The sequence below is a fragment of the Halichoerus grypus genome, chromosome 1 (assembly GCF_964656455.1).
Source record: "Halichoerus grypus chromosome 1, mHalGry1.hap1.1, whole genome shotgun sequence".
Taxonomy (NCBI): Eukaryota; Metazoa; Chordata; class Mammalia; order Carnivora; family Phocidae; genus Halichoerus; species Halichoerus grypus.
In genome coordinates, this window is record NC_135712.1 from 200326421 (window position 1) to 200347002 (window position 20582).

At 47.2% G+C, this 20582-nt stretch overlaps 1 protein-coding gene across 8 annotated transcripts in view; it reads left to right on the forward strand.

The window, feature by feature from the left end:
* KIF9 (kinesin family member 9) overlaps window positions 1–20582 on the forward strand; it is a 53539-nt gene that overhangs the window by 7153 nt on the left and 25804 nt on the right. For 7 of the 8 annotated variants that reach the window (XM_078078745.1, XM_036107708.2, XM_078078739.1 and 4 more), the window contains 7 exons: window positions 1911–2017; window positions 4252–4476; window positions 10492–10575; window positions 10686–10778; window positions 11762–11909; window positions 12979–13043; window positions 15419–15496. In XM_078078745.1, the coding sequence (XP_077934871.1) occupies window positions 1911–2017; window positions 4252–4476; window positions 10492–10575; window positions 10686–10778; window positions 11762–11909; window positions 12979–13043; window positions 15419–15496 (800 nt within the window). The remainder of the gene's footprint in view (window positions 1–1910; window positions 2018–4251; window positions 4477–10491; window positions 10576–10685; window positions 10779–11761; window positions 11910–12978; window positions 13044–15418; window positions 15497–20582) is intronic. The other variant, XM_078078747.1, reaches the window with a different exon arrangement.

Genomic DNA, 20582 nt, shown 5'->3' on the forward strand with positions numbered 1-20582 from the left:
AGGAAGAGTTGCATTTTATGGTGAATGAAAGAAAAGATAACCTCTCCTGCTAACTTCTGTTTGCTAATTTGTCTATCTCCATATTCTTATGGTGGAAAACCGATTATTTGCTTGGTGATACTGTGGGCATGACTTGATCCAAAGTTCTGGGATCCTACCTTCATAGGAAGATTCAATGGCTGTGGCTCTAGGTCCTGGGGATGAACTATTATCCTGTTTCACATCTCTCAGATACTAGCTTGGAAGATAATGTCCTTATGAATTTGACTGAATCCAAATACTTTTCTCTTGGCCACCTGCTAGGAGCTACTTCCGTTCATTCTATCAGCAAAATCATTCTACCCTTCCTATTCTAGTATAGGGTTATTTACATATAGCATGAAAAAATGGAGTGGAGTTTGATTGTCTTAACAAATTAAAAGCAGCTTTACTGGGAAAGTTTTACAAACTAGTTCAGTCTAAGATTGCTTGAAAATCTTAAGAAGATTTGAAAATCTGTAGAAAGAATCTATCACTGTTTTTGTAAACTTCGCCCATGTGACTAGAATGCTCCCTGTCTGCAAGTTTTAGGTCTTCTGTTTAAAAGTCTGTTTAGTATTGACGCCCACACATTGTAATGTATCCTGCTTGTGATACATAGGTGTGGTCCTCATTGACCCTGAGGGGATGTGGCCTTGAAGAGGTAGAAGACGAGGAACTAAGGCCTGGGAGGTTAAGAGTCTTGGGCCCTGGGTTCTGTGGAATCACAAATGGGCCCTGAGGGCCAGCCGCTGTGACTCCTTCCTGCACACTTGTGTTAGTAGATACTGTTTCTGACCTCGGCTCACATGCTGAGTTAGAGCCCCGCGTGTAAAACCTACCAATCCCAGGAACTAGAGCATTGGTGTGGTGAAGGCAAACACTGATTTTCACGGCCCAGCGTTGCCCTGAAGCAGCGTTTGGGATGGGTATGGCTCAGGCTGGCCCAGCCAGGAGGAAGGACGGATGGGATCCGGAGCTCAAGAGCCTGGTGGTGATGGTAAACCTCATAGACGTGACAGGTGCAAACGAAGTCGTCCTGAAGAGGGCGGTGGGACCAGATCAGGACCTGTCATGGCGGTGTTTCTGAAAGTGGCATGGGACCAACTAGCAGCCCTGTTTGATCCTGTGGGAACTTGCAGTCTACAGAGAATTCTTACCATTAACAGGAAATGCCCTTTCCACGCCCATTTCTTCCTGGGGATTTTGAAAGCTCTTCTTGCCTCCTGCCTGGCCAGTTCCAGGGAGGCCTACGCCTGAGACTCTGGCAGTTCATGGCTTTGCTAAAGGACTGTTCAGCCAGTGGTGCTGGATTCTGAATGTCTTAATTTTTCATTTCAGGGGCACCTGGGTGGCTCATTCGGTTAAGCATCTGCCTTCAGCTCAGGTCATGATCCCAGGGTCCTGGGATGGGCTCCTTGCTCAGCAGGGAGTCTGCTTCTCCCTCTGGCCCCCCCCCCCCGCTTGTGTTCCTGCTCTCTCTCTGACAAATAAAATAAAATCTTTAAAAAAAGAAGGGCTGGAGTTCAGTGTTCCTGTCTCCCTCCTCACCTGTCTAGGAAAATTCCCAGTTTCTCTGTTCCCTGATATTCCCTGCTCTGCTCAGAAGCCCGAGGGTGAGATCTTCTCTTGGCACGGGGATCAATAGAGCACTACATGGGCCAGATTTAGAGCAGCGGTCTGTGTTTAGACCATTTATGTCCCTGTTTCCCTGCCCGCCCATTCCCACCCCCCACCCCCCCGTGGCAGGAATTCCTCATGTCCATGGCTGCTCCTGATGGCCACCTCCACACCAGGATCCAGATTGGCACCAGGCATGCTGGGGGATAAGAGAGCTGTCCTCGGAGCTCTTTTCCTGGACATCACCAAGACGTGTTTCCAAATATTCGCAGGTACCATCATGTGTTACGGGCAGACAGGAGCCGGCAAGACATACACCATGACAGGGGCAACTGAGAATTACAAGCACCGGGGGATCCTTCCTCGTGCCCTACAGCAGGTAGAGAGTGGGCCCACAGGCGGGGTGCCTCACGGGTACCCCCCCCTTACCACAGCTGCTGCCGACCCCAGGCCTGCTACCGGACACAGGATATACGTTGAGGGGGTGGGGGTGCAGAGGCCTCAGGATACCGGGCGTTCGGGTTTCAGAGTCTGACCCAAGCCCGTGCAGAGCCAGTTTCATTTGTGAGGACGTGCCAACTGGCTTCTTGCTGCTGTGCTGGTCTGTGATCCTGTAATTGAAGATTTGGAGGTCCTAATCATTATGTTCCTTCCTCGCTTTAATGAGGGGGATATGGACTCTCAGAGAGCTCCCTCACTGGCCTGCTCTGGCTTCTTCCACCACCACAGCCCCAGAAAGAGCAAAGGGAAAAAGCAGGCACAACATGAGCGTTCAGGACTGAGTCAGCCCTGGGCGGGTCTGGGAACTCTGACTGAAGATAGGACAGAGGGGCCTTCCTTCGGAGTTCTGTGAGGACCCTCTGTTGGGAGGTAGGAGGTAAAGGGCTTTACCCCAAAAGCATCTTGAGGTTTTATAGCCCTGTCCTATAAGAAATGGAGAGGACCCTCTAGTGTATAAACCACCCATGCTCTAACTGGTGAAGCAATGTCCTTCACGCCCCACTGTCAAAGCTTCAGGATCTCAGCATCTTCGACTTAGGTAGTGGAGTCCAGCGCTGCCCAGTAGAAATAAAATGGAAGCCACACATGCAATTTTGAGTTTTCTAGTAGCCACAGGTTGAAAAGTAAAACAGGCGAAGTTGATTTTAATGATATATTTTATGTCAGTATATGCAAAATGTAATGTCCACATGTAGTCAGTATGAAAATTCTTGAGATATTTTGCATTATTTTTCTCACACCAAGTCTTTGCAGTGTGTATTTTACACTTACGGGCCATTTCAAAATTTAGACACTAAATACTCATCAGGAATACTTGATCTGTATTGAGATTTCATAAAATTTACGGTTGAAAAAGTAGATTTATAAACCCAAGTTGTTCCAAACATACTGAAAAGTTTACCAGTAACTGAACTTAGGACTGCTTTGAAATTTAAATTCAAATTAATTACAATTAAAAAAATTTTTTTAAATTCTGCCCCTCATATTTGCGTCAGCCACATTTCAAGTGCTCAGCAGCCTCCTTTGGCTAGTGTCCCCATGTTGGACAGCACCCACCTAGACTGTTAGAGCAGGGTGGGGACCTCAGGGATCATCCAGCCCAATCCCCACAGCCCATTTGACAATTAAGAAAGTTAAGGTCAGGGGCGCCTGGGTGGCTCAGTCGTTAAGCGTCTGCCTTCAGCTCAGGTCGTGATCCCAGGGTCCTGGGATCGAGCCCCGCTTCGGGCTCCCTGGTCAGCGGGAAGCCTGCTTCTCCCTCTCCCACTCCCCCTGCTTGTGTTCCCTCTCTCGCTGTGTCTCTCTCTTCAAATAAATAAATAAAATCTTTAAAAAAAAAAAAAAAAGAAAGTTAAGGTCAAGAGAGGGGAAAAGACCAGTCCAAAGTCACCTGCCCATAAGTACCAGGGAGGGTATTAGGAGCTGGGAAGGCTGAGTTTGGGCTTGGCTTCTCTCTGTAACTGAGTGGTCATAGACAAATACTTTCATTGCATGGAGCTTTCCACAGGTGGGCATTACCCCTGCCTTGCTTCAATCACAGGGGAGTTGTGAGAATGGAATTAAATAATGGATGTGAAAGAGGCATCTATATGGTGAGATCCCATAAAATAAGGGATCTTCACTCCAGAGTCTTTTCCATTCATCATGTCATGGGGCTGTTCAATCTGTTAAGTCAGGCCTCAAAAAACTACATGATAATAATTATCACTCAGTGGATTAATAATAGTGATTGTTGATGATGATGACCATCATGCCAGCTAGACTGTAAATTCTTTTAGGACAAATTTTTTTTTTAAAGATTTTATTTATTCATTTGAGACACAGAGATACAGAGAGAGAGAGAGAGAGAGCATGAGCAGGGGGAGAAGCAGAGGGAGAGGGAGAAGCAGGCTCCCTGCTGAGCCAGGAGCCCGATGTGGGGCTTGATCCCAGGACTCTGGGATCATGACCTGAGCTGAAGGCAGACGCTTAACCATCTGAGCCACCCAGGCGCCCCAGGACAAATATTTTTTTATTGTACTTCTTGATATTCCCTGCTGAGGTCAGAACCCTCCTAACACTGGCTGGTCATTGGAGTTTTCTCTTCGTGACTACGTCCAATCCCTCATCTAGGTTTTTAGGATGATCGAAGAACGCCCCACACATGCCATCACTGTGCGTGTTTCCTACCTGGAAATCTACAACGAGAGTCTCTTTGATCTCCTGTCCACTCTGCCCTATGTCGGACCATCAGTCACACCATTGACCATTGTGGAAAACCCTCAAGGGGTCTTCGTTAAGGGCTTGTCAGTCCACCTTACAAGTCAGGAGGAGGATGCCTTCAGCCTCCTTTTTGAGGTGAGATGACCAAGTCTAAGGGACCTTTCCTTCCTTCCTTCTCTCCTTCTACCCTCCCTCCCTCCTTCCTTCCTTCCCTTCCTTTCTTCCCTTTTTTCTTTTCCTCCCTCCCTCCTTAGTTTTTTTACTTACTTTGATAATCAGAATGAATATTTATATATGCTCATTAGCAAGTTCAGATAGTAAAGAAAAAAATACAGGAACAAAAAAAGAATTCACTCGTCTGTTTCCTACATACAGCAACAATAATGTTTGTTTTGGCTAATTTCCAGTCTTTTTTTCCCCATGCAATTTTTTCTTAACATAGTTGAAATTGTCCTTTTTTTTTCAGTCAACATGAAATCATGGGCATTTGTAGTATAGAAAAAAATAAGGATTAGCATCCTTAGTATATAAGAGCTCTTACAAATCTGTAAATTCCCCCAGCGTATGCTATTCTTTTAAAAGTCATATAGGTTGGAACTCTTTTTTTTTTCTTTTTTAAAGATTTTATTTATTTATTTGAGAGATAGCGAGCATGAAGGAGAGGAGGGGCAGAGGGAGAGGGAGAAGCAGGCTCTCCGCTGAGCAGGGAGCTGGATGCGGGGCTCGATCCCAGGACCCTATGATCATGACTTGAGCCAAAGGCAGATGCTTAACCAAATGAGCCACCCAGGTGCCCCTAGGTTGGAACTCTTAAACGTTGTTGCTGAAATGTAAAATGGTGCAGCCATTTTGGCAGTTTCCTAAAAAGTTAAACACTAATTTTATCATAAGATCTAGGAATTCTATTCCTAGGTATCTTCCCAAGAGAAACAAAAGCATGTGTTCACACAAAGACTTGTAGGCAAATGTTATAGCAGCATTATTCGTAATAGCCAAAGACTGGAAATAACCAAAATATCCATCACCTGGTGAATGGATCAACAAAATGTACATCCATATGATGGAGAACTATTCAGCAATAAAAAGAAATGGACTACTGATATATGCTACAAGATGGACAAGTCTCAAAAAAATGTTCAGTAAAAGAAACACAAAAGATCCATACTGTATGATTCCACTCATTTGAAATGTCCCAGTAGACACCAACTTTAGAGATAGAAAGCAGATTATCGGTTGCCCAGAGGAAAGAGTGGGAAATGGTTGCAGATGGGCCCAGGGAACTTTTTGGAGTTACACAACATTTCTAAAACAGGATTGTGGTGATGGTTGCACAACCCTGTAAATTTGGTAAAAAACAATCACTGAATCGTATGCTTAAAACAGAGAATTTTATGCTATTTAAATTATGTGTCAATAAACTTTTTTTTTTTAAAGTCACCTAGGTGTCCTCAGGGGTGCTTTACACCTGGAGCCCTTGCATCTACAGGGAAGAGAGCGTCCCAGGAGGTAGCTGTAGGGCATTCTTGTCTTCTCGTTGCTCCTAACATTTCACCGTGACTAATGATGTTTGCTGGAGGTTTTTGGTGGCTTCAGGTTAAAGAAGGTCCAAGTTTGGGAAGAGTTTTTTTAATCATGAATAAGTATTTATTCATACCCTTAGTAATAACCACTCTCCTGACCTGTGATCATTTCATCGGTCTTCTTTGTAGCATTACCACCCATGTTTCTTCCAACAGCGAGCGTAGTTTTAATTTTTTTGAAATTTTTATATGAAAGGAATCATGCAGGATGAATTCTGTCTGATTACTTTTCCCTTTTATCTACTTTTTATGTGAAATGCATCTGCATTCTTGCTGTGTATTTTTCATTGTCATCATCATTGTATTACATTGGGTGAATATACTACCAGTTAGTTATCCACTCTTGTACTAATGGGCATTCGGGTTTTCCTAATTCGGGGGATATTTCAGACAATGCCACTGGGAGCATTCTTGTATATCTGTTGGTGCACGTAGCATGAATTTTTCTAGGGCTGCAAATATGGGTCATTGAGTATGTGTGTCTTAAGTTTTCTTAGGCAATGCCAACTCTTTTCCATAATTGTACACTTCCACAGCAGGTTATCAGAATCCTGAGTATTCCGACCTTAAAATTTTGCTGGTGTGTGGTGTTTCCCACTGTGGTCTTCTCTTTTCATCTTTCATTACTAATGAAATTAAGGACCTTTTCATGTGTTTATTGACCATGTGGATTTCCCTTTTCCTGTCTTTTGGTTTTTTGTTTTTTGTTTGTTTGTTTTTACAGATGTCCTTTTTTCTTTCTCTTACTTATCTGCATGAATTCTTTATATACTCAGAAAACTAACTCTTTTTCCATTATACATATTGCAAATATCTTATATTTCCTGTGGCTTCTTTTTTTCTTTCTCTCTCTCTTCATGTGTTATTTAATGAACAAAAATTCCTGATTTTAGGTTAATTGAATTGTGTGTGAATTTTTTGTTTTGGCTTTTCGTGTAAAGAGCATATAAAAGGAAAAAAAAAAGAGCATATAAAAGGATTTTCTTTTAAAAATATCCAGGGGTAGAGGGGCACCTGGGTGGCTCAGTTGGCTAAGCGTCTGCCTTCGGCTCAGGTCATGATCCCAGGGTCCTGGGATTGAGCCCTGCATGGGGCTTCCTGCTCAGTGGGGAGTCTGCTTCTCCCTCTCCCTCTGCTCCTCCCCCACACTTGTGCACTCTCTTTCTTTCTTTACTCTCTCTCTCAAATAAATAAAATCTTTTTTTTTAAGATTTTATTTGTTTATTTGCCAGAGAGCCACCCAGGCACCCCAAATAAATAAAATCTTAAAAACAAAAAAAATCCAGGGGTAGAATTCACCAGTGAAGTCATCTGATCCTGGACTTTTATTTGTTGGGAGGTTTTTGATTATTGAATCAATCTCCCTAATAGTAATCGGTCTATTCATATTTTCTATTTCATCATAACTCAGTCTTGGTGGTGTGACAATCTTTGTCTTTTAACTGAAGCATTTCATTCCACTTGCACTTAATGTAAATTACACATATAGCTGGTTTACATCTGTCATGTTAACTGTGTGCTTTCTCTTTGTTCCATTTGTTCTACATTTATTTTTCTTACCTGTTTTGCCCTCTTTTATTTATTTAAAGATTTTATTTATTTGAGACAGAGAGAGAGAGAGTGAGCACGAACGGAGGGGAAGGGGCAGAAGGAGAGGGAGAAGCAGACTCCCTGCTGAGCAGGGAGCCCCACGTGGGGCTCGATCCCAGGACCCCGGGATCATGACCAGACGCCTAACTGACTGAGCCACCCAGGCACCCCTGCCCTCTTTTTAATTGAATATTTAATTTTTTATTGTCCTGTTGCCCCCTTTACTAATTTAGAGGTTATATGTTCATTCATATTTATATTCTCTCGCTCTCTCAGTTTATCCTAGAAATAACAACTTGCACGTTTAGTTAATACACATACATACACACCCAAATGAGCATATCTACCTAGTAAAATCTGAATAAGGTCCGTGGATTATACCAATGTCAGCTTCTTGGCTTTGTACTGTGCTATAGTTTTGCAAGCTGTCATCACAGGGAGAGGCTGAGTGAAGGGTACAGAGGACTTGCCTGTACATTTCTTTGAAACTTCCTGTGGATCAAAATAAAATGTCGTTTTATCATAATGTTACGTTTTACTATAACATTACCATTTTAATCGTGTTATAATTATTTTTAAAATCAAACCTTTCAAAATCTAAAGTTCATAAAAACCTCTCCCTCCTCCTGGATTCTGTAAGAACCTTAGGATCGTTGCCTTGTCTTTTACGTTTTCGTTTTTTGACTCTGCAGGGGCATCATTATTAATGTTTTATATAGTCTGCATTCTTTTACATTTACCCTCGTATTTACCACTTCCGTTGCTTTTCCTTTCTTTTCTCCATAACCTTCCCCTGGAGAATGTTTTCCTTCTATTATACATCCTTTACAGTGAGCATGCTGGTGACAAAGAGTTTCTTGTTTTTTGAAATGTCCTTATTTATCCTCAATCTCGAAAGATATTTTTGCTGGGTGTAAAATTCTATTTTGGCATTTTTTCACTTCTACCATATTAAAGACATCATTGCAAAGTTATGGTTTCCATCGTTAGTGAGAAGTCAACTGTCAGTCTATTCAACAGTCTTTTCAAAGTATGTTAGTCTGGGCTCTCTGAGAAGCAGATGCCAAGATGGGATTAAATGAGCAAAGGTTTTATGAGAGGAAGTTCCCGTGTCAAGGAAGCAGGAAGGGAACTGGGTAAGGCTGGACAACTGTCAGGTCACGATGCAAGTCCTACCTCAGGTGAAGGGAGGGAAGGTCGGGTGGAGTTTCCTAGACTGCCATGCCGCGTAAGGAAGGCTCGGGAGCAGTTAGCAAAGGACTCTTCAGGAGGGAAGCGCATTTCTCAGGCCATCAGAGATTGCCTAGTGGAAGCCAGAAAGACAAGGGCAGAGGGCACTTCACAAAGAGGGGACTGAAGGATGAAGGTGACCTGACCCCTTACGCTCTTGGTGAATGTCACTGAATTTGTAGGACAGGCGACAGTGAGAAGCTGTGGAGACATGGCCACGGGGGTCAGCCAGGGGGTCAGCCAGGTCTGCTCCACAGCTCAGGGCTTCCCTTCCTCTCCCCTGTCATCACTGCTTTGGGACTTGTTCAGAGCATTTCTCTGGGGCCTTTAAGGGGACTGTGGAGTCCCTCCCACAAGGACCTTTTTCTCCTAAGAACAGCCATTTCCACCACATCTTTAAGTGTATTCTGGTCATAGGGCCCAATCTTGTGAATTAGAAGCAAGGGCTTGCTGTCCCTTTAAAAATACAAATTAATTCATTTTTCATAGTTTTTAAAAGTAATAACACGTTCACTAGGGCGCCTGGGTGGCTGAGTTGGTTAAGTGTCTGCCTTCAGCTCAGGTCATGATCCCAGGGTCCTGGGATCGAGTCCCACATCGGGCTTCCTGCTCAGTGGGGAGTCTGCTTCTCCCTCTCCCTCTGCACTTCCCCCCCCAACCTCTATGTGCATGTGCGGACATGCGCTCTCTCTCTCTCTCAAATAAATAAATAAAATCTTTAAAAAAAAGTAATAACATGTTCACTGTAAAAATATGAAAACGCAAACCTATAGAAAAAGAACAAACGGGCACCTGGTAGGCTCAGTTGGTGGAGCATGCAGCTCTTGATCTCGGGGTTGTGAGATCAAGCCCCATGTTGGGTGTAAAGATTACTTAAAATCTTTTTAAAAAATGAAAAAAATAAAGAAATGATCTCTAAACCCCAGCCTAGAAGTGACCATTCTGAATATCTTATTGGAAGCAACTGTGTATTCTTTCTTGTATGCATTTCTTTTGCATTCCTTAGATTGTCCCGTCATATGATTTTACCCTGCATTCGGTTAATGTGGTGCACCACACTGATGGATTTGCATGTGGTGAACCATCTTTGCATCCCAGGGGTTAGTCCTACATCGTCCTGGTATATGATCCTTTCAATGTGCCGTTGGAGTTAGTTTGCTATGATTTTGTATTCTGCGTTTCTCTATGATTAAAAAATACTTGTCAACATTTTTCTGGCTGGATGACATTCCATTATACAGACAGACCATTCCCTAATCACTGAATATGTACATTGATTGTGAGTCAGTATTCATGAACATTTCTAAGACTCTAATTCTTTTTTTTAAAGATTTTATTTATTGGAGAGAGAGAGAGAGTGCATGAGCAGTGGGGAGGGGCAGAGGGAGAGGGAGAAGCAGGCTCCCTGCTGAGCAGGGAGCCCAATATGGGCCCTGGGATCATGACCCGAGCCAAAGGCAGACGCTTAACCAACTGAGCCAACCAGGTGCCCTCTAAGACTCTTAATTCTTATTACTACTTTGCCTTTCAGAAAGCTCTACAGATTCACACATCCCTAGCAAAGGGTGAAGGTCTAGGTCTGGACTCCCAATTGGTCTCCCATTCTCCTAGTTTATAAATGAGATTTCTCTGGAAGGTCTGATGGCAGTAACATGAAATCACTTGTGCTGTTGGTATAGTTGAAAAATGACCTGAATGCCTTATTATTTTAATTTTTCAAAATGTTGTCTATGTGCCCCCTCCTCTTTAGGGAGAGACCAACAGGATTATCGCCTCCCACACAATGAACAAAAACTCATCCCGGTCACACTGCATTTTCACCATCTACGTGGAGGTGAGTGCGAGCTCCTTGAATAGCCCAGGAGGGGCGGCCGAGTCTCACGGGGCCGGCTCTGTCCGAAGCTTCTTCCTGTGATGTCTCACCTCTGTTTGGATGTTTCGTAGGCCCATTCACGGACTTTATCAGATGAAAAGTACATCACTTCCAAAATTAACTTGGTGGATCTAGCGGGCTCGGAAAGGCTGGGGAAGTCTGGGGTAAGTGGGTAGCGGGAGGTTCCTTCCCAACAAACCACAACCCTGTTTCTGGCATAGCGGCTGTGCACATGGGCCGTCCCTCAGGGGGCATTTGTGAGCCCAGTCCTCAGCTAGGCACACTAGAGCACGTGGGCTTGAGCCTGTGTTGCTGGAGGACAGAATTACACATCAGCAGCAACATAATTGCGGTTCCCGCCTAATGGGATTTTTGTAAACATTGAATGAGATGATGGCCCCTAAATTCTTAGCAAGGTGTCCGGCCCTCAGTAAGTGCTCAGTAAATGCTCTGTGCTAGTGTTAGCATTTCTGTGTATGAGGGTGAGTGTTCACATGAGTCTTTTCATCTCAGATACTCATATGAATGTGAATAGTAGCATAAGTATTCACAGGAGTATGCAGTGAGCATTTCTATGTGCATTTTTAAAAAAGATTTTATTTATTTTAGAGGTAGAGAAAGAAGGAGAGAGAGAGAGAGAGCATGTGCGCGGGGAGGGGAGGAGCAGAGGGAGAGGGACAAGCCGACTCCATGCGGAGCACAGAGCCCAACCCCCATGCTCAATCCCACAACACTGAGATCATGACCGGAGGCCAAATCAAGAGTCAGACACTTAACTGACTGAGCCACCCAGGCGCCCCTCCTATGTGCATTTGTATAAGTGTTTTTATGTGTATGATAGCCTCAGGATGATTTCCTCAAGTATCTACACAAATATTCCTGTGCGTATTCACGCTGGTGTGACTCTTAAGTGAGTATTCATATGAATATTCACGTAAGTATTCATATGCATGTGAACGCTGCCATGAATGTTTGCATGAGCATTCCTGGGAATGTTAGTATTAGCCCGAGATGGGATACAATCCCAGGACATTAAGAGGAGAGCTGGCTCAGGGAAGGAGGCTCTGGTCTGGCCACCCACCCGCAGCGTTCTCCGTGGGGCAGCCTCCCTATTTGGTGTGAAGTGGACCTGACCTTTGCTTTGTAGTCGGAGGGCCGCGTGCTGAAGGAAGCCACCTACATCAACAAGTCGCTATCATTCCTGGAGCAGGCCATCATTGCCCTCGGGGACCAGAAGCGGGACCACATCCCCTTCCGGCAATGCAAGCTCACCCACGCCCTGAAGGACTCATTAGGTGCGGGTGCGGTTGGTATCAGGGAGGAGGGACAGGCCTGGCCTAGCTGCTGCTGGCGATCATGGACTTGCTCCCTTCCGCTGGCCTGCACTTCCCTGCAGCCTTTTCTCGGTGACCCCAGACACAGACAACAGCATGCGTGGTACCCTCTTTTGTCACCCACGGCGTGCAGTGCTGTTCCCTCAGAACCTTGGCTGGAGCTTCTGCCTCTGTTGGGAATACCTTCTCCTTTGCCCTCCCTAAACCTGGCAGAATCCTTCCATGGCCTTCAAGACCGGGTGGCGGGCCTCTCGCATGCAGCCTTCTCTTCCCCTACAGTCTCCCTGACGGAGGCCCGGGGCCTCTGTCTTTTCATCCTTGTGTCTCCAGGCTTTCGTGTTGGGCCTGATGGCTCAGTCCCGGGTGTCTGATTGTTCCTGGAGTGGCGCCGGCAGCAAAGCCCTGGCCCCCAGCCCTCTGCCCTGCCCCTCCCTGCCCCATTGCCATCTCTCCTCCGCTGTCCCCCCCCCCCTTTTAGGTACATCCAGTGGCCTCTCCCCTTCCCTTCCCTCCTCCAGCCTCGTACATGCTTGGATGTGTCCCTTGTGACCCTGCCTGTGCCAGCTCGGGTGGCCATAACAGAGCACCACAGACCTGGGGGGCTTACGCAACAGACATTTATCTTTTACGGCTCTGGAGGCTGCAAGTCCCAGATCAAGGTTCAGCATGGAGGGTTTCTGGTGAGGACTCTCTTTCTGGCTTGTAGACGCCTGCTTTCTTGCCGCCTTCACATGGTCAAGAGAAAGAAAGAAACGAGAGAGGGACCAGAAAGGGAGACAGAGTTCTGGTCTCTCTCTCTTAGGGGCACTAATCCCATTATGGGGGCTCCGCCCTCAGCACCTCATCTAAACCTCATTACCTCCCACAAACCACCTCTCCAGGTGGGATCACATTGGGGGATAGGACTTCAACATAGGAATTTGACAGGACACAAACACTCAATCCAAAACAGACGCCCACCAGCCTTAAAGGACTCTCTTGGCAGAAAACCCACATGGTTCATGGCTCTTCTGTGTCCTGCTTTCTGCAGGGGGAAATTGCAATATGGTCCTCTTGACGAACATCTATGGAGAAGCTGCCCAGTTAGAAGAGACGGTACGTAAAGACAGCCCGTGTGGCCTAGTTGGAATCCTTCTCACGGGTTCCAGGGCTGGGTAAGGGTGGCTCTGGGCTGGCTAAGCTGGCATACTTAGCCATAGACATTGTCAAGAGGGAAGGGATCCAGGGGATGAATCAGCCAAAATTGCTGCGGGAGGCCCAGGCAGGATCCACATACCAAGTACCAACGGGCAGAGGCTGTGTTGAGGAGACAAGGCAAGAAACAGGCGCAGTAGGGGGGACTGTGTGAGAGTTTCGCAGGGGGCAAGGACCATGCTGCCTGGGGTGCTGCTCCTGTGAATTGGGATCTAGGACAGTGGATTTCTTGTTCTTCGTAATTACACAGTTGAAAATCTTAGAAGCACCATGTGGTTATAAGGCCAGTGTGAGCTGACACGTGACAAGCATGTGCTGTGTGCAGGGTGGTGGGGGGTACTGGGAAGAGCAGCTTGGTAGAGGTGAGTTATCCGTGGCCCGAGGCCTCAGAGTCCCTTGCCATGGCCCTCAGGAACATGAGAGGCCCAGATGAAGGAGCCCGTCGGGGGAAGCGGGACTTTTCCTCAAACTGGGGTGAGGAGGGTGGGCACCGAGCCGGCTGGGGTTAAAGGATGGGCGGTACAGAAAGCAGAGATGCTCCTGGCAGAGGGGACTGTGGGTCGGAAGGTGTGGGCCTTGCGAGGAACATCTGGCCACTGCAGGGGGGGCCTGGGAAGGGGAGGGCGAGAACAAACAGTAGCGGCCTCATGGGTGCAGGTGGCCAGGCTGACGCCGTGGCTGTTCCACCGGTTGCTGGGGTGTCATGGGGTTTGAGTAGGGGAGGGCTGTGGCCAGAGTTGTGACACAGGGAGATTAACCAGCCTGCAGGGCCCAGGTGACCTGGGAGGGGACAAGCTTATGAGAATCAGAAGCAGTCATATGGGCCCTAATGGCTGAGGCGGTGACGTAGGTGAGCTCACGCAGCTGGGCCCCCTGGCAGGGGCTCCCTTCTTCCTCTGAAGGGCCACTCACCATAAATAAGGCAGATTTGGAAAGCTCTCCATAGGCATTTTGTTTTGTCAAGTGTGGGTGTTTAGGGCAGGCTTCAGTCATCTGGAGAGTCCACTTAGGCGAAACAGGTCCTTTCTAGGCACACTGCAGGGCCTCCCAGTTTCTTGCATTAGGAACCAGCCCTGTGCATCCAGAGAGGGTGCCCTGGGACTCGGGAGGCCAGGAGGGAGCTCCTGTTGACGTGCAGGCAGCATCCCCAGAGGAAGGCTTCAGGATCCTCCCAGTCTCATAGCATGACAAAGCACGGGTGAACCCCAAGAGGAACCATATGAAAATCGGGCCTCCTGACTGCCTTGTTGAGAAGTGCCCTCCAGGACAGCGGAAGGCCCCTCTCTCTCCTTATATCTACCCCTGAGATGGTCACCACGCAGGAAGCAGCTCTCCTGGTACCTGCCATCCCCAGAGCTTTGTGACCCAGGGCGGCGCCCGCAGAGCCCAGAGCTGCTGTTGGAGGGGCCTCAAGGGTTTGGGACAAAGGCCTGTTGGGGTGTGGAAGCTAATGATTCTCTTTTTCAAATGCTTTAAAACTTTCACACAGTTCCTGTCAAGGATCATGTTGCTTTATTCAGTGACACTGCTTGTGATATGTGTGGGAGTAGATGCAGCGAGGGAGTCCTGGCCGAACTTGCTGCTGTGCTCGGAGCAGGAGAGCCTGATTCCGGCCCACACAGAGGCCGCTCCAGCTGCAGTGACAGGGGCCTCCTCCTGAGGTCGCTGTGGGCCAGTTCTGTAGAGAACACGTTACATACCTCTTCACTAAGCCTCCCAGGCTCCAACTTTACAGAGAAGTTCCACAACCTGTCTGAGGTTCGCGGTTGGTCAGCGGCAGAGTTCTTAACCACTAGACCAGACTGCTTGAAGGAAGAGCCCTTTCAGGCCTTCTTCTGGGTCACTCCTGGGTAACCACTCCCCGCCCCCCGCCAGCCCAAGCCTCTCTGTTTCAGGGCCCTGAGTCAGCCGGCATGGTGTGAGGTTGGGATCTCAGGGCCCGCCTTGTGCTATCACTGGCTGTTCCCCCCTGCCAGGGAGCAGCCCTCCACCTCGCACGCAACAGCAGTGCAGCGGGGCACAGCGTCGGAGCGGTTTCTCAAGGGCCTGCTTATGTGGCTGCCTCATGGCCTCCAGCCATAATTACCCCTGCCTGGCTGCCCCTGCGGAGGGACTCGGGTGGAACCCCCAAGAAGGAGACCCCATACTTCACTTTGGAATATGTCTATGTGCAGAGATTCATCTTTCCTGGTGGACTCCTTTGACCTGCTTTGCAAATATCTCCACTCACAAGCAATTGGCCAGAGACATAGAGGGCTGTCTGATCTGTTTTTCAGCTTTCTTCCCTGCGGTTTGCCAGCAGGATGAAGCTGGTCACCACAGAGCCTGCCATCAACGAAAAGTATGATGCTGAGGTACTAAGGGGCTGGTGGGCAGCTGTGTCACTGGAGAAGGTGTGTGGGTGTGCCGCCTGGGTCGCACAAGCCTGACTTCCTGCCTCAACTAAAGATACCCATGCAATCTTGGGTCAGTTCTTTTACACGCTGGGACAGGCCAGAGTCTTCAGAGTCACTGGAGACACCCTAGGGGGCCAGCACACAGGTGAAAGGGTCAGGTTACCACCCAGTTCATATGTGAGGCTTCAGGGCCTCTGACTACCCGGGGCTTCTATATGAGAGTTCCTTCGAGCTAACTGTTTCAGAGTTAAATAAGTGTGGACCAACTCTTAGACTCATCTGGTTATGTCACTACAAAACCTCTTTCCTCCCAGCCTGTATGATCCCTCTAAGCAAGCACAGCTGACCAACCAGAAGGCATGCTCAGCATCACCATTAACCAGGGAAATGCAGGTTGAAAGCTTAGTGGAATTTCACCCTCACACTAGCCAAAACTAGAATTGTCCCGATCATGGAGAATGACGGTGAGGCTGTGCAGAGACAGGAGCGCGTGTCTGTTTCTGGCCAGTGTCATCCATATAGCTGCTTTGGAGAGCATTTTGGCAACATCTAGCAAAATCAAAACTCATTTACCAATAATTTGGCTTTCCTTTGGGATGCTTGTAGAATCATGGTTACCGGAGACCGGAGCATATGCGTGCCCTAAGCTCATGACAAAGCAGTTAATTAAACCTTCCAGATTCTAAATCCTGATGGAAAATAACGGTCCCTATGGCTCTGTGGAGCTAACCCGTGGCTTGGAGGCTGAGGACGGGAGTGGCTTAGAGCCGTGGGCTCTCAAACACGCGCAGGCGGGCTTCTGGAATAGCAGCTCACTGGACCCATTCTCGGAGTTCCTATTCCATTGGTGGAGGGGTGAGGCTTAAGGATTCACATTTCTAGTAAGTCCCCCACTGCTGTTCTGGGGCCACACTTGAGAACCATTGGCATAGCAGTCAAGAGCTGTGGCCCCCACATCGGGCTGTCCTGGTGCGGCCACCTGCTCTTTCCTTCCATGAGCTGCCTAACCTCGGCGAGATGCTTATCCGTTCTAAGCCTCAGAGTCTTTGATTATAAATTGGAGAAGTAGCGGAATCCACTCTCAAAGAGATGTTGTGAAGAATAAGATAACGGGGAGAAACCCCTTAACACAGTGCTGTCATGGAGTAAATGCTCAATAAATATTTTAGCTAGTCCTCTACTCACTCACTCGTACAGGTCAGCAGTGTCCCTTTCTGGGTGGACAATCTAGAAGCACTCTTCGCATATGTATGTGAACAGCGTTGGAGCAGAACGGAGCTCGTGCTGCTCATTGTGTAGTGAGAAGTTGGGGCCGTGATCAGTAGCCTTTAATTAACAGGAGAGTAGCTAAGTGAGTCACGGAGGGAGGGAGCCGGGGCTCGAGCTGCAAGCATAGATAATCTCAAGTGGGATTGCAGCGGGCCAAACGGTAGCCTCTGTCATTTCCACCGAATCTAAAAATGTGCAAAGCAAAGCTGAATATCATTAATGGATAGATGCGAGTGCAGTGAAAGAAAAAAGCATGGGGGTGGAAAGGCCAAACCGAGGCTGGGGGTTCCCTCTGGGATGTCAGGGGGGATGGACTTAGAGTGAGGTTCATAGGGGCTTCATTTTTATCTGCCATGTTTTAGCTCTTAAAATGAAAAACAAAAAAACTGAAGCCAATAGGGCAGCATGCTGTTCAAGTCAGGTTTTGGGGTGGTCTTCCCAGGTTTCATGGCATTATTTACTATGCTTTTCTGTAGCTTGGAGGTTTTATTTATTTTCGTCCGGTGTTCTCTGAGCTCGGGACCCCCGCATCGCCGCGTGCAAACCTGGCTGGGTAGTAGGCGTTGTGCAGGAACTTCTGTGCCCTTCCATGTAATTTTTGTTCTGAAATGGGCATTATTGGTCCTGGCCAACCAAGTCTCCATGACATCCAATGTGACCGTGTTTATAATCTTTATTAAGATCAGCATTTATGAGCATGAGCTCTTGAGAGAGACCTGAGAAATTACTTTGGTGGCCCCCTTCCCTGGACTACAGCCAGCCTGCCTATGTTATTTCTAGCGCCATTCTCAGCATCGATGCCTGTTTTCAAGGTGGTGGGGGAGCTTCCACAGAATTTCCTTGGCGGTGGGGCTGGTTGTAAGGCGGGAGACTGGATTCCTCATCTGCCTCTGCCACCAGTTGTCTCTGAGCCTCGGAGTTTTCACCCTTGAACTAGGGGTTGGACTGATGAACTCCAGTGACCCTCCCGCTCTGGGAGTCTGTGATTCTGTGAGGGGGTGTAAAAGTTGGCGAGCCTCGGGCATAAACAGGCAACAGAGAGACACTTGGTATTCTGCTCTGCTGAGAGAAGAGAGGGCCTGCAGGCCGCAGGGAGCGGGAGGTCAACGAGGGAAGCTTCCTGGGCAGAGAGCCACTCCTAGCTTGGTGTGCTACTTAAACAGAACTTTCTGAATTATCCTCATTATGTTTATGCTGAAAACCCCTGACCATCAGGAAACTCATGTGAGTCTGTGCTGATTCCATCCAGAAAATGTCCCTGATCTTTAAAGGAATTGGTCAGGTGTTGTGTTCTACCTGGGGTACCAAAAAAAAAAGGGAGTCAGTCAGCCAGGAGGTGCTGCCAGGTCCTGTTCTGTGGGGTCTGCTGCTCTAGCCCTGTGTTTCTGAGCAGCTTCTCCAATCAGTACAGGGGGGCCAGGTGGAGGCCACTAAGTCTGCTGGGCATTAGGAGAAGCAGCTCCTATGCTCTCAAGATGCGACGTGGAGGCTGGTTACCCTGGGAGCCGATGGCCCATTTCCCACATCACCTAACTGGCCCAGAGATCTAAGCCCGGCTCCCCATGCCACACTGGACAGTCATCCCGCTGGGGACCCTCAACGGTGCAAGCAGACTTTCCCTAGCTGGGCATGATGTCTCTTCCAGAGTGGAGATCCCTCAGCTGAGAGGAGGGGCTGGCCACCAAGCCTCTCCCGTTGCCTCATAGGAAGTCTACCTGAAAGAGACCATCTTGGGGCTTCCCAGAGGGGCAGAGCCAGGATTTGGACCCTGGTCATGTGCTTTGAGTCCCAGGCTTTGTGCCCTGAATTGCCACAGAGCCACCAGGATGCCAGGGTTCTGTCACCCCTTGCTGCGGACTGGTCACAGCTTTGGTCACCAGTCCCAGGATCCAGTTGTCAGGAGCTCCCTCCAGTGGCCATTTTTTTTTTTAAGATTTTATTTATTTATTTGAGAGAGAGAGAATGAGAGAGAGTGAGCACATGAGAGGGGGGAGGGTCAGAGGGAGAAGCAGACTCCCTGCCGAGCAGGGAGCCCGATGCAGGACTCGATCCAGGGACTCCAGGATCATGACCTGAGCCGAAGGCAGTCGCTTAACCAACTGAGCCACCCAGGCGCCCCCAGTGGCCATTTTTTGACAACTGAAGGAAGCCCTCTTCACAGTGAAGATTCTCAGCATAAAATCCCTTGTGCCTCTCATCTGAAAGACTCTAGGGCAGTATCTATCAACTGTAAAATGACTCAGCAGTCCTGTTTCTAGAAATATCATTAATCCATTCACTTGAAATCTACAGAGCACTTACCATGTGCCGGACACTTTTTGAAGCACTTGGAGTGTTAGTATACAAATAAACACACATCTCTGTCCTCAAAGAGCTGATGGTCTGCTGGGGGTGGGAGAGAGAGAGAGATAATAAATAAAAGAAATAAGGGAGTCTAGGGGTGCCTGACTGGCTCAATTGGGAGAGCATGTGACTCTTGATCTTTGGGTTGTGAGTTTGAGCCCCACGTTGGGTATAGAGATTACTTAAATAAACTATAAAAAAAAAAAAAAAAGGAAGTGAGTCTAGATCTTACTATTTGCAACAACACGGATGGACCTGGAGGACATTACGCCAAGTGAAATAAACCAGATACAGAAAGAAAAATATTGCATGATCTCACTTATATGTAAACCTAAAAGGTCAGATTAATAGAAGCAGGGAGTAGAGCAGTGGTTACGAAGAGTAGGGGCAGGGGCTGAGGAAAGGGGAGATGTTGGTCAAAGGGCACAAATTCTCATTTATGGAATGGATAAGTTCTGGGAATCTAATGTATAACATGGTGACCATAGTTAATAATATTGTATTGTATACTGGAAATTTGCTAAGAGAGTAGACCTCAGAAGCTCTTACCACACACAGAAAAATGGTCACTAGGTGAGGAGGTAGATATGTTAATTAACTTGACTGTAGTAATCATTTCACTATGTATATGTATATCATGTTGTACACCTTAAATATTCATACCTCCAGGGATATCGTGGGTTCAGTTCCAGACAACTATAATATACTGACTATCACAATAAAGTGAGTTAAATGAATTTTGTGGTTTCCCAGTGCCTATAAAAGTTATGTTTACACTATACTGTAGTCTATTAAGTGTGCAGTCACATTGTGTCTAAAAAAAATGTACATACCTTAATTTAAGAATGCTTTTTCGATGGGGCACTTGGGTAGTTCAGTCGGTTGAGCATCCAACTCTTTTTTTTTTTTTTTTTTTTTTTTTTTAAAGATTTTATTTATTTATTTGAAGAGAGAGACACAGCGAGAGAGGGAACACAAGCAGGGGGAGTGGGAGAGGGAGAAGCAGGCTTCCCGCTGAGCGGGGAGCCCGATGCGGGGCTCGATCTCAGGACCCTGGGATCACGACCTGAGCCGAAGGCAGACGCTTAACGACTGAGCCACCCAGGCGCCCCTGAGCATCCAACTCTTGATCTCAGCTCCGGTCTTGATCTCAGGAGCGTGAGTTCAAACCCCATGTTGGGCTCCATGCTGGGTGGGGAGCCTATGCAAAAAAAAAAAAAAAAATAATAATAATAATAATTAAATAACTGTTAAAAAAATACTTTATCACTAAAAAATGCTAATCATTATCTGAGCTTTCAGCGAGTCGTAATCACTGAACACAGATCACATAACAAATATAGTAAAAATGGAAAGGTTTGAAATATTATGAGAATCACCAAAATGTGATACAGAGACATGAGGTGAGCAAATGCTGTTGGAAAAATAGACT